Source organism: Acomys russatus, chromosome 13, assembly GCF_903995435.1.
Source record: "Acomys russatus chromosome 13, mAcoRus1.1, whole genome shotgun sequence".
In the NCBI taxonomy this organism is placed as follows: domain Eukaryota; kingdom Metazoa; phylum Chordata; class Mammalia; order Rodentia; family Muridae; genus Acomys; species Acomys russatus.
The window spans coordinates 1,852,738-1,866,547 of record NC_067149.1 but is presented as its reverse complement, the minus strand read 5'-3'; the positions used below and the strand labels follow the sequence as shown (position 1 = coordinate 1,866,547).

Sequence of the window (13,810 nt, the reverse complement as noted above, 5' to 3'; positions counted from 1 at the left end):
AGTTTGCCTTCACAGGAAAGCGGGCAAGGGACCGCCCAGGCAAGTAGTCCAATGCCCGCGCAAAGCTGATAAAGATGTCCATCCCGGTTCTCCGTATGACCTTTGCGGCGCGGGATTTCCATTGCTTCCTGGGAAATGTAGTTCTAGTGAGCGCCTGCGCGATGAGTCCCCGCTGGGGATGCGGGACCCCTACCGGAACGCTGGGGACGCGTCCGGTGAGCACAGGGTAAAGGTGGGGGTGAGGGAGGTAGGGGTAAGAGAGACGGTGTCAGGTGGAAGTGGTCACCGCGGGGCCACACAAGGCTGAAAGTTGCAGGTCTGAGATCCCGCCTGGGAGGCAGAGAAGACCTGGGCTCTGTTGCCAGTTTTGCGATGGATTCGCTGAAATCTCGGAAGCAATTCATTGCTTTTCTCCACTCTCCCCTTCCAAGCAGTGAGAAAGTCATCACACAATCTCCGCCCTGTCTGGGTATCTGGATAAATTGAGACCCCTGTTGAGACTTACTCGGGCGCTGACCGGATCCTCTGTCACTGCCCAAGGGCTGGCAGCAGCACACTGGACCCCAGGTTGCCCCTAGTTGGATTTCCCTAACCTTGGTCACTCTGTAGAGGCCTCATAGTACAGAGTCACCTAGGAACAAGTCTCAAGAAAAGACTAAGTCAAGGATCATCAGACCTATGTGGACATTTGCATCTAAGGAGGGTTTAAGCTCCAGCAGTCTAGATCTACCCTCTTAACGTAGCCCTTTGAGGAAAGTAGGTCTGAAATACTTGATTTGAGAGGGATTTGTTTGTATAGGAGGCCCATCTCCTCAAGTATAACTATCAGGAGGAATGATTTCATAATTTTGTCCCCATTACAGGTCCCAGCAGCGCTCCCATCCACTGTGTAAAGCGTATCATGCTTCTGTGCTACTGTGCTACTTGGTTCGTTTCCCACACAGTAATAGGAAAGCCTTCCTAGACTGCTGCTGTCATACCTACCTGTTACCCTGCCAGGTTAGCTGGTGTGTGTGTGTGTGTGTGTGTGTGTGTGTGTGTGTGTGTGTGTGTGTTCCTGGGGTGCTTGCAGGTAAGGGATTACCACCATCCTTCCTAGACCACAGGCAGCCAGGTGTCCAGCCCAAAAGTTGACCATGGTCCCAGTTTGTTCCAGGCAGCTCGTCCTTGGGGAACATAGATCATAGTCCCCCAGTCAAGAGCTGACTTCATGGAGGGGCCTTCCCCTGCTTGGTCCTTTGAGTCTGTATGATTGTCAGTTGTGTGAGAATCATCCACCCACATCCCCCCCCCCCCTTCATATTAAGGATTGAACCTAGTGTCCTGCCACCAAGTTGCAATCCCAGCCTTTCCACCCTACTCTGTGGTGTATTAGTGTGAGTATACATGCCCATATAGGAACAGAAAGGCCAGAGGAGGACTGCCAGTTGCCTTTTTCTGTCACTCTGTGCCTCTCGTGCCTCTGAAGTTGGGCCTCCGACTGAACTAGGAAACTAGGCCCAGCAACCAGAAATCTTCTTTTTTTTTTTTTTAAGTCTTTTTTTTTTTTAAATTATTTATTTATTATTATACAGTTTTGCCCACATGTGTGCCTGCCCACCACAAGAAGGCACCAGATCTCAATACAGGTGGTTGTTAGCCACCATGTCGTTGCTGGGAATTGAACTCGGGACCTTCGGAAGAACAGATGGTGCTCTTAACCTCTGAGCCATCTCTCCAGCCCCAGAAATCTTCTTATCTTCTTCCACCATAGTGCTGGGGAGCCAAACTCAGGTACCCACACCCGAAGCAAGCTCTCTTAGTCACTAAGCCATCTTCCCAGCCCATTGTTTCATTTTTAAAAGTTTTATTTGTTGGGGAGTGGTGGCCATGGTGCGTGTGTGGAGATCAGCGGACAACCTGTTTCTCTTCTTCTACCATGCGGGTTCCCCTGGGGATGCCATTCAGGTCATTGAGCTTGCTGTCTACCCAATGCTTGCACCTCTACCCACTGAGCCGTTTCACCTGCCCTTGGTTTTTTGGTTTTGTTTTTATGTTTTTATTGAGGCAAAAGTCTTGCTATGTAGCCTCAGCTGGCCTGGAACTCTATATAGATCAGGCTGCCCTCAAATTTACAGTGATTCTCCTGCCTCAGCTTTTAGGGCATACACTACCATGTTGAGGATGCTCTGATTTTTTTTTCCCTCAGTGTTGGAGATTGAACCCAGGACCTCACACATGGTAAGAAATATCTGTATCCCAGCCTCATATTTTTTGTCTTGACTCCCACACATCCATTCCTGCCACTAAGACTCCTGGGAACTCTTGTTTATGAGAAGACTGTCTCCTCTTGGCACAAACTTGTGGTATGATAGGCATCCGTGATGTCTAGTTACCTCATGATTAAGATAGGATCTTTGTCCAGCCCTTTTCCTGAGGCAGGCATCACGAGATGAAAGACACAGGGGCAGGCCTAGGGTGCTGCTGAGCTTTTGTCACAGTGTTTTGTCCAGCCCTTGAGAAGCAAGCCTCAGTTACATAGTGAGTATGGGGCCAAACTGAACCACACCTATATATCCTGTTATGTATATCTATATCCCTAGAGAGAGAGAGACAGACAGACAGACAGACAGACAGACAGGTTAGGGAGATACTCATTAGGTAAGATCATCTCTTGCCCTTGCAGAAGATCAGGATTTGGCTCTCAGCACCTGCATGGCAGCTCATAAACCATCTGTAACTCTAGCTCCAGAGCCTCCAATACCCGATAGACATCTGCACACACACAAATACATGTGAATAAAGATAATGAAAAAAAATTTTAATTGGGTGTGCTGGCACATACCTGTAATCTCAGCATCAGGAAGGCAGAGACAGGCCAATCTGTAAAGCTCGTTGGCTGCCTGCCTGTTGGGTCTCAGATGAGTGAAAGATTTTAAGTCTTCCCTCCCCCCCCCCGCCCTGAATATCTTTAAGAGGAGGATGACTGAGTGATGAAGCCAGTCTTGTCACCTCCCCCCATTTCCGTTTTTCCAGAGTGAGGCTCTACAGTCCCCTGGGGCTCTTTTCAGGACTCACAGAAGTCTTCTGCACCTTGGTGATGGCACAAAGGGACTGTTTTCTTACTTGCAGCCTGAATGACTGCCAAGAAGGAGGGGGAAAGTAGAGTGTTTGGCCTTGTGTCTCTCCTGGTGGCTTTGGACCTCAGACCATTGTATCAAGCCCTTCAGAACCCGAGGACAAGGCTCACCCGAACCAGTGATCTTGAGTCATGAGTGAAACATCTTTCCTTTCTGAGACGGAATTACCAGATGGACAGGTGAGCAGATCTTTGTTCTAGGGGATTCTGGGCTGAAAGTGTAGTTCATTCACCTAGGTGTGGCTTCCGTCTCCAGGATGAGACAGACAGACAAACAGAAACAGGAAATTCTAAGCCGTCATGGCGGGCAGGACACCTGGGATCCTACACTTGGGAGGCTCAGACAGATGGAGAAGGAATTCAAGGTCACCCTCAGCTACATAATGAGTTCTAAGTCAGCCTGGCTACAGAACCTTGGGGTGGGGGAGGGGTTGCTCCTGAAATCCCCTAAGAGATGAGTATCGCATGGATCGATCAATTCACCTCCTGTTCTCCTCCCCGCCCATCACTGGTCTGGTGAACTGTCTTTTTTTTTATTTTTAAGATTTATTTATTTTATTTATTGCATATGAGTGCTTTATCTACAGAAGAGGGCATCAGATTACATTATAGATGGTTGTGAGCCACCATGTGGTTGCTGGGAATTGAACTCAGGACCTCTGGAAGAGCAGGCGGCGCTCTTAACCACTGAACCATCTCTCCAGCCCCGGTGGACTGTCTTCCTTAGCTTTCTGCTGCTGAGATAAACACCATCACCAACAGCAGCCCGGGGAGGAATGTGTTTACTTCAGCTTGCAGCTCATTGCTGAGGGAAGTCAGGGAAGGAACCTGGAGGCAGGAACTGAAACAGAACCCTGCTCCTCAGTCTCGCATTCCCCCTGCTCTGTTACACCTCCCAGGACCACCTGAGCAAGCCCTGCCCTCACCAACTGCTAGCCAAGAAAATTTCAGACGGGCAGGATGGCACACACATTTAAGTCCCAGCACTGAGGAGGCAGAGACAGGCACATCTCTGTGAGTTCAAGGCCACCTGGGTCTGCATCGTGAATTCTAGTCCAGCCAGGGCTGCATAGTGAGATCCTGTCTCGAAGCAACAACTAAAACAATAGACTTGTCCAGAGGTCAGTATAACAGAGGCTTTTTCTCAGTGGAGGTTCCCTCTTCCCAGATGGCTCCAGTTTTTTGTCATGTTGATAAAAACAAAACAAAACAAAACAAAACTAAGCAACTTAGTGGCCACAACCCTGAGGCTCCTGGTTCAGCACAGTCACAGTATAAGGCCACGTGAACCTGGCAGCTAGCCCCGCATTCTGGACCTTCCCCGCTGTCTTGCAGGCCAGAAATAGGATTCCGGGGCCAGAATACAGAAAGGCATTTGCTGGCCTCTCCAGGGATGTTTCCTCATGTTCAGAAAAGGACAGACTGTTCTCCTAAAAGGAAGTCTCTGGAAGGGGGCTGAAATGTAGGCAGAGAAGAAGGAAGCGTTTTTTATATATAAGGCCAGAAATCACCCAATATTATTGAGGCAGAATTTCAGTGAAAATTGTAGATATATTTTCTTTTTTTTTTTTTTTTTTTTTTTTTAGTTTTTTCGAGACAGGGTTTCTCTGTGTAGCTTTTGGCTGTCCTGGACTTGCTTTGTAGACCAGGCTGGCCTTGAACTCACAGTGATCCACCTGCCTCTGCCTCCTGAGTGCTGGGATTAAAGGCATGCACCACCACGCCCGGCTATATATTTTCTATCTTGTACTATGCTAATAGTTTTGGGAAACATCAAAGACATATAAGAGAAAGTGCTCATGAAGCCTTTTTCAGGGAAACTCGGGTCGCACGCAAGAGCTTTATAAAACTTAAAGAGGGGGCTGGAGAGATGACTCAGTGGTTAACAGCGCTGGCTACTCTTCCAGAGGACCCATGCCGGGTGGTTCAGAACCACCTTCGGCTGCAGCTCCAGGGCATCCAGTGCCCCTTTCTGTTCTCTGCAGGCTACACATACATGACATACATTCACACAGACACACACCCTTAATTTTTAAAAATCAAAATAGAACTGGAGGCTGTCGAGGTGGCTCAGAGGTTAAGGGCGCTGACTGCTCCTCCAGAGGTGCTGAGTTCAATTCCCAGCAACCACATGGTGGCTCACAACCATCTACGATGTGATCTGACGCCCTCTTCTTCTGGCCTGCAGGTATACATAATAAGAAACCTTTAAAAAAGAAAAGAAAAAAAGAAAAAAAATAGAACTGGAGGTGGTGGCACACCCCTTTAATCCCAGCACTTGGGAGGCAGAGACAGGTGGATCTCTGAGTTAGTTGAAGACCAGCCTAATCCACTTACCAAGTTCCATGCTAGCTAGGCAGCATGGTTAGATCTTGTCTCAAAATAAAACAAGAGTCTGGAGAGACGTCTCAGTGGTTAAGAGCACATGCTATCTAGGTTCAGTACCTGCACTACGTGATGGGTCACAACCATCTGTACTTCCAGTACCTTCTGGCCTCTAAAGATGCCAGGGACATATGCAGGCACAGTATTCATATACTCATAAACATAAAATAAGTCTTAAAAATTTAAATAAATAATATAAATCTTTTTAAAAAAATAAATAAACTGATGAATGGATGAATAAATGAATTAATAAATCAGGACTTACTTAGGTGAGACCAACATGGTCAGATGCTAAGACAGTCCAGGCAAGTAGAGATGGTGGAGCTGGTATTGAATGGACCAGAGGACACAGACTCTTCTGTAGGAAATCCATGTACATCAGAGGCCAGAGGTGAGGGAGGAGCTGTAGTGGGTACGTGTTCATTCCAGTGGGAGATGATAATGCTTAGACATTATAAGGTCAGAAATGGAGGAGTCTGGTCTACTGTGCTGTGTTGGGCTTCCTTTCTCACAAGTAGAAAGAAGTCAGAACTGGCTCAGGAAAATGACTACATGGGTAAGAACACTTGCCATGCAAGCACAGGACCTGGGTTCAAATCCGCAACCTCACATAAAAAACCAGACTTGACCACACAAATGTCTGCAACAACAGTGCAGTTGAAAGCGGAATGGGGATCACCACCAGGCTAGCCCCAGGTTCACTGAGAGAGTCTGTCTTCTGGACTTAAAGTGGGTCAGAACAGAACAGAATAGCCAGTCTTCCTCATGCACATGAGAGTGCGATACATATATCTCACACAGAGATCCTCCTGCCTCTGCCCCTGCCTCCCAAGTGCTAAGATTAAAAGCATGTGTCACCACCGCCCAGCTAGGATCACATTTTATAAGTCAGCCTGGGCTACATAATGAAACAATGATTCAAAACAAATAATAGTGATGAAAATAAATATAACAGGCTGGCCTTGAACTCACAGTGATCCGCCTGCCTCTGCCTCCTGAGTGCTGGGATTAAAGGCGTGTGCCACCACGCCTGGTGAGGGTAGGCTCTTTTAAACCCAAAGAAAAGGAAAGCAAAGTTCCACAGTCCATGTGGAAAATGGGCTCTCAGAAAGACATGCAGTGGGCCCAGGTGAGGCAGTGTGTGTCCTCTGCCCTCTGCAGCCCTTAGTAACTCCCAGAGTCTAGCACTTCCTGGCGGCTGCATACAGTATACAGGGTTTTTTAAAAAAATAGACTTATTTATTATATATACAGTGTTCTGTCTGCGTGGAGGTCTGCATGCCAGAAGAGGGCATCAGATCATGCTGTAGATGGTTGTGAGCCACCATGTGGTTGTTGGGAATTGAACTCAGGACCTTTAGGAAGAGCAGCCAGTGCTCTTAACCTCTGAGCCATCTCTCTAGGCCCCGAGTGCACATACTTTTAAATCCACCGTTGGTCAATGTCTAGGGTTTGTGGAAATAGTGCTACAGTGAGTGAAAATAAGCACATCACCATGGAGAGGAAGGGTGTATCTGTTAGATATGTACTAGCCTACAGTGCAGGCCTGGAGTGTGCAAACGTGTGACTGTGGGCCAGGGTGTCACTCAGTCCATAGTGTGCTTGTCCCCCTATAACTGTAGACGCAACACTCGGGAGGTGGAAGTAGAAGGACCAGAGGGCCAACCTCATCCTCCATAGCAACTCCTGAGAAGGCCTGGGGTAACCCCATCCTCCGTAGCAACTCCTGAGATGGCCTGGAGTACCTGAGACTTTGCTTCCAAATCATTGCCCAGGGCTGGTAATCTCTCCTGCACAGGTGTCCAGCCTGGTGGGCCATATGCACCCAAGGATAGACTTGAGTTTCGCCCAACACAAAACCCTACAGACTTTAAGAAGACATCTGCAACATTAGAATATTTTTCTTGTTGATTGTGCAGCTCTTGGGTATGAATTTTGTAGACGACAGTGTCTGTTGCAGGATCAAAGGTTAGAAAATACCAGCATCTGATGAGTTGTAACCTTTGACCTCTAACCAACAAAAAAAATTTTTATCACCTCTTTTGACCTTTGATAAAAAATGTTGTTATTATCTTTTTTGACCTTTGATTACTTGACTACTGAAACATTATCTCAGAATAGTTCATATGCCATTTATTTATATATTTATTAATCAAGTTTCTCTAGAGAACAGAACTGATAGAATGTACACACACACACACACACACACACACACACACACACACACACACACACACAGAATTACTAGAGTACTTTACAAGCTGTGGTCCAACAGAAAGTCCAAGAATCCAGCAGCTGTTCAGTCCGTGAGGCTGGCTGTCTCAGCTGGTCTTGAGTACACACCAGAATCCCAACAGAGTAGACTCCAAGGCCAGCAAAGGATGGACTTGCCAGTGAGGGAGGGCAAGCAGGCAGGGCAAACACTTCCTTCTTCGTGCTATTTATGTAGGCTGCCAGCAAAAGGCATGATTTAAGCAGCCAAAGGGCCAGACTTAAGGTGAGTCTTCCCACTTCAAATGATCCAGTCAGGAAAATCCGCTCACGGGTATCCAGTAGCTTGCTTGCATCTTAGTTAAGTCTAGATGCAGTCAAGATGACAACTAAGAATTGTTATCACATCATATGTCTTGTTTTTTTTGTTTTGTTTTGTTTTGTTATTTTGTTTTTCTTAATGCTGGAGGCCAGGCATTAATCCCAGCAGCTTGGTCTACAGATCAAATCCAGGACAGCCAGGACTACACAGAGCAACCCTGTCTAAAAAAGAAATAAAAATAATAAAAAAAGAACCCATTGCACTTCCAGAGGACCCAAGTTCACTTCCCAGCACCATGTCAGAGGGCGTGTAAGCAAAGGATCTGTTCCTTCCCCTGGCCTCCTTGAGCACCTGCACACACGTGACATACTCTCAGACACACACACACACACACACACACACACACACACACACACACAAGTAAAAGTCAGATAAAAAAATTAAATAATAATGTGCTTTTGAGCTAGGGGGATGGCTCAGTGGGGGAAGAGCCTGCTGTGCGACGTGAGGACATGAATTTGGATCCCTAGAACCAGGTAAAGCCGGCGTGGTGGCCTGTGCCTGTACGCCCTGTGGCTAGATGTGGGGAGGAGGTTAGAATCCACTGGAGTGCCCTGCTAACCTGGCACAGCAGCAGGGAGCAAGAGACCCTGCCTGAAAGCATGATGGGAAGTGAGGCTAGAAACTTGAAGTTGGATTCTGTTGGTCACATGTGTACCTACACACACCTCACACGTCAAATTACTTAAAATGATATTTCCTTTTGTGTGAATCAGGCATCTTCTCCAGGGCTTAGTTTTGTTTTTTGTGCCAATCTTGCTAAAGCACCAACCCCACCTCACCTCCTGAGTGCTGGGATTGCAAGGTGGCACTGCCACTCCTTCGTCTTTCGTTTGATCCATTTGTGGACATGGTTGGTTGGTTCATTTTTGAGACAGAATCTCCAATGTGTGTTTTTAAATTTTATTTTTACTAATCCTTCAAGAATTTTGTACATGTATACAATATATTTTGATTGTATTTGCCCCCTGCTTCTGTCTCTAACTCTTCCCAGAGCCCGTCCCAACCTCTCCCGAACTCATGACCTCCCTTCATTTAAAAAAAAAATTTACACAGCAAGTCCAGTGTGTGTTATTCAGGTGTTTATGAGTGTGGAGGGAGCCACTGGGGTCCTTGAACCTGCTTAGAGCCCACACACCCAGAGAAAAAACTCCTTTTCCCTCTCCATCCATGCATTTTGCTTATTTGTTTTGTTGATGGGGCTTTTGTTGTTGTTATTTTTGGTGGTGGTTTGGTTTAGGGTTTTTTTTTTTTTTTTTTTTTTTTTTTTTTTTTGGCTTTTTTGTTTGTTTGTTTTTGTTTTGTTTTGTTTTGAGACAAGGTTTCTCTGTGTAGCCTTGGCTGTCCTAGCTTCACTTTGTAGACCAGGCTGGCCTGGAACTCACAGAGATCCACCTGCCTCTGCCTCCTGAGTGCTGGGATTAAAGGCGTCTGCCACCATGCCCAGCCTGTTTTTTGTTTTTTTGTTTTGTTTTGTTTTTTGTTTTTTGGCTTTTCAAGACAAGGTTTCTCTGTAGCCCTGGATGTCCTGAACCTGATTTGTAGACCCAGCTCGATTTGAACTCTCAGAGATCCTCCTCCCTCTATCTCCCGAATGCTGGGATTAAAGCCATGACCGGCTTAACTGATTTGTAGTTTTTTTCCTAACATCTTAGGAGGATTGGCCCCACCCTGTGCCTGTGATGAGTGAGAAACAGTTACTCAAGGCTTTGCTGCTGCTCTTTGGCTTTGCTTCTTTTGTTGTGGTTTCTTGCTGGTTTGATTTTTAAACACTCGTGGGGGAAGGTTTGCTGAGTAAAGGGGCTAGGCAGAGGGCTTCAGTGAGCTTCACTGACACCAGTCCCAAGGCTTGTTAACATCAGAGAAACCTACATAAGATTCATTAAGGGCTGGTGAGGTGGCTCAGCAGTAAACCTGCTTGCTGCCAAGCCTGATGAGCCGAGTTCAAATCCCCTGACTCACATGGTAGAAGAAGAGACCCAACTCCGAAAAGTTGCATTCAGACCTGCACATACATGCTGTGGCACATATGCTACCCCCCATCCATCTATGCATTACATACATACATACATACGTTAAATAACATTAAGTAATCACTTTATACTTTTTCCGTCCCTCTTTCCCTTTATTCTCCTGTCCTTTCTCTTATGGTGGGTACCCTGGTCACATTTGTGTACCAGCTACATGCTCATCTTGAGATCATATGAACCCAGTGCCTCAAGCAAAAGCCAGTGTGCACCACCCCTCAGGGCGGTGAGGGTTAGGATAGGCTCTTCTGTAGCCCATGCTGGCCTCAGACCCTTGCTCTCCTGTCCCTTACCTCCCGAGGGCACCACTGTGCCTAGTGGTCTGTCTTTACAGTACTGTAGCTGATTTCTCCAAGGCTCAGTTCTTTGTGATTCTAGGAAAAAATGAGAAATTTAAACTGCGGCCTGACAGAGGTTACCACAGGAAATTGACCCTGGCTTGCCTGCCTGTCTTGCAGGTAGAATGTGTCTCTGCTGGCCACAACGAGGACAACGGTGCACTCGTGGCTTTCAGAGGAATTCCTGTACGTATCACCCACGCTTCAGGATCTCCTGCCAACATACACTTTTTTGTGCTGGGGACACAGGAGGGCGTAGACTCCAGGAGCACACACTCTGGGAAAGCACAAAGCTGCCACATAGCATCTGTCTTGATGAGATCACACCACCCAGGGGATGCGCATAGCGTGTACTGGGGGTGGAAAGGCACAGCACAGACTCACAGGGGTGGAGCATTTGTGCTTATTTACCATTCAGTGGGGGGCAGATACTTGTCCCCACATTACCCAACTGCAGCCTCACAGTCCAAGTTTTCTAGGAGCCCCACTTCAGGAATAACTTTTAAGGCCAGGCATGGTGGCGCATGCCTTTAATCCCAGCACTCGGGAGGCAGAGGCAGGCAGATCACTGTGAGTTCGAGGCCAGCCTGGTCTACAAAGTGAGTCTAGGACATCCAAGGCTACACAGAGAAACCCTGTCTCAAAAACAGAAATAACCCCCCCCCAAAAATGAAAAAGAATAACTTTTAGCCAAGTGGTGATGGCTTTAATCCAAGCACTTGGGAGGCAGAAGCAGGCAGATCTCTGAGTTCGAGGCCAGCCTGCTCTACAGAGGGAGTTCCAGGACAGCCAAGGCTACAACAAAAAAACCCTGTCTCAAAAAACAAGGAAACAAACAAAAAAGACTCACTTTTAGGCTGGAAGACGTGGTGTAGGCCTGTAAGTCCAAGCATTTGAGAGTCTGAGGCGAGAAGACAGAGTTCAAGGCCTGCCTGCACCACATGACAGGACAAAACCAAGACTGGATTTAGAGCTGGGGTGCACCTCAGTGGAGAATATGTGTGCTTAGTATGCACTAGGCTCTGAGTCAGTCCCCCGCAAATAGCTCAGTGGGTGAAGTGCTTGCCTTACCAGCAGGGGGACTTGAGTGTGATCCCTAGAATGCGTGGTGGTGTGTGCTTGTAATCCTAGTGCTGTGGAGGCAGAGGCAGGAGAATCTTGGCACTCACTGGGCAGCCTGTCTACCCAAATCAGGGAGCCCCAGCTCTCAGCGAGAGTCCCTGGGGCAAACACAAATAGCAATCTGAGAAACAGATTGCCTCTGGCCTACACGAGTGCACACACACACACATACACACACACAAATTTTTGTCAGTCCATCAGAATATAGTCTTCCATCCTCTAATAGCCAGGATATTTCATGTACAGTGGGTGGGAGGAGCCGTGTGTGGGGAGACGTAGATCTGCCCTCACTAATGGTCATCTGCCCCTACAGATCTCAGAGCTGAAGAACCACAGCATTCTCAAGGCCCTGACCACAGAACCGAATGGCTGGCAGCCAGGCGGTAAGCACCCTTGAGGGCCCTTAGGGCTTGGGTGGGACCAGATCAGAGCCTCCAAGGACCCACTGTCCATCGTCTGAGTAAGTCTTGCTCTTTCTCTTTCAAAATGATGTAGGTTTATCATTCCCCAACAAAAAATCAGAAGCAACCCTGGCTTAGGAGCCAGATTATCTGTTGGTGGTTTGCTGTGTGCTTCTGGCCATGCCATGTAGTAATGTCTGTTTACAGGGAACATTTTAAAATTACATTTATTTTTTACTTATTTATGGGGAGGGGGTGTGAGCCAGAGGACGACTTGTTGAAGTTAGCCCCCTTCTTCCACCGTGCGGATCCCAGGGATGAGCTCAGGCCATCAGCCTCGGAGGCACTGAGACATTTGCTGACTCAGCAGTGGAGGTATGAACACCTGTCATCCGCAAGGACTGCGTGAAAATGAGGCAGTACAGTGCTAAGCATGGTGGCGCTCGCCTGTAGTCCCCACACTCGGGAAGCAGAGGCAGGTAGATCTCTCTAGGTTCAAGGCCAGCCTGGTCTACAAACAGAGTTCCAGGAAAGCCAGGGCTGTCACACAGAGAAACCTTGTCTTGGAAAACAAAACAAACAAAAGAAAATGAAGCAATGTAAGTGAAAAGGCTCTGGTGTTTTCTAGTGCCATGCTTTCAACTCAGTCATTGATTTGCTAGTTGGTTTAAAAGAAAGATATATTCTCATATGCAAATAATTTTGGAGATACATCCTCTGGTTTAAACTCTGGCTCCCTTCCTTATGTGGCCTTGAATAAATTGCTTCGCCTTTCTAATCATCCTCTCTTCAGCTAGAAGGCAAAGATGGACAGCGGCTGAGGCGGGAGTAGGACACCCTCCCAGCAGGCACCCTGCCTCCCATCCCAAATACGTTGAAAAGGTGGCTGCAGGGGGAGAAGGAAGCTGATCACAGTGGGACCTGAGTGAACAAATTTAGTGAGGATTAGATGACACGGCATGGAGGACCCAACAGTACACTTTGCAGTGAGCACTCAACCGCGTACACATTTTTGTGTGTCTCTTAAGAAGATTTATTATTTCTACTTTATGTGTGCTGGTGCTTGGTCTGTGTGTGTCTGTGCACCACTTGCATTCAGTGCCTGCAGAGGCGAGCAGTGGGCATCAGACCCCTGAAACTGGAGTTACAGACAGTGGTGAGCTGCTGCTGCGCAGTGCCGCAAACCAAACCTGGGTCCTCTGGAGTAACAGCCGATGATGCTCTTAACCGCTGAGCCATCTCTCTAGCACCTCAATAGTATATGTTTTTATTTTTAAATGCTACACATTACTGGGAACATAGATTGGTACTAGAGCACTTAGGCCTAGTTTGCCTAAGACCCTATGTTTTTTTAATGTTTTGAACCACACACCAAGACACACACACACACACATATATATTAAAAATATATATACACATATATAGGCATGTATCATAGATACACATATGTATTTTAATTTATGTGTATATACTATGCACATATATAATATACATTGTGTGTGTGTATCTCCTACACACTGAAGGCTGTGAGATAGCTCACCAGATAAAGGCACTTGCTGTCAAGCCTGAGTTAGATTCCCAGGACCCACATGATAGAAGAGAGTGAATTGTCCTTTGACCTCCACATGTGCACTGTGACATGGACACTCTCACACACAATAAATGTAATTTTAAAATTTTTCTTGAGACAAGGTTTCGCCAGGTAGCTGGCTGTCCTAGAACTCTATTGACCAGACTGGCCTCGAACTCAGAGATCCACCTGCCTCTGCCTCCCAAGTGCTGGAATTAACAGTGCATGCCACCACTGCCTGTCTTAAAAAACTTTA

The 13,810-nt window shown here is 47.1% G+C and overlaps 2 protein-coding genes across 2 annotated transcripts in view; both read left to right on the top strand.

Annotated features, from left to right (window-relative positions):
* Positions 1-13,810, top strand: part of Tmsb10 (thymosin beta 10) — a 453,760-nt gene that overhangs the window by 372,791 nt on the left and 67,159 nt on the right. The gene's annotated exons all lie outside the window — the stretch shown is intronic.
* The window catches only part of Elmod3 (ELMO domain containing 3), a 31,576-nt gene continuing 17,840 nt past the window's right edge, over positions 75-13,810 (top strand). Inside the window, exons 1-3 of the mRNA XM_051154648.1 lie at positions 75-215; positions 10,582-10,647; positions 11,897-11,966. Of these exons, the coding sequence (XP_051010605.1) occupies positions 75-215; positions 10,582-10,647; positions 11,897-11,966 (277 nt within the window). The remainder of the gene's footprint in view (positions 216-10,581; positions 10,648-11,896; positions 11,967-13,810) is intronic.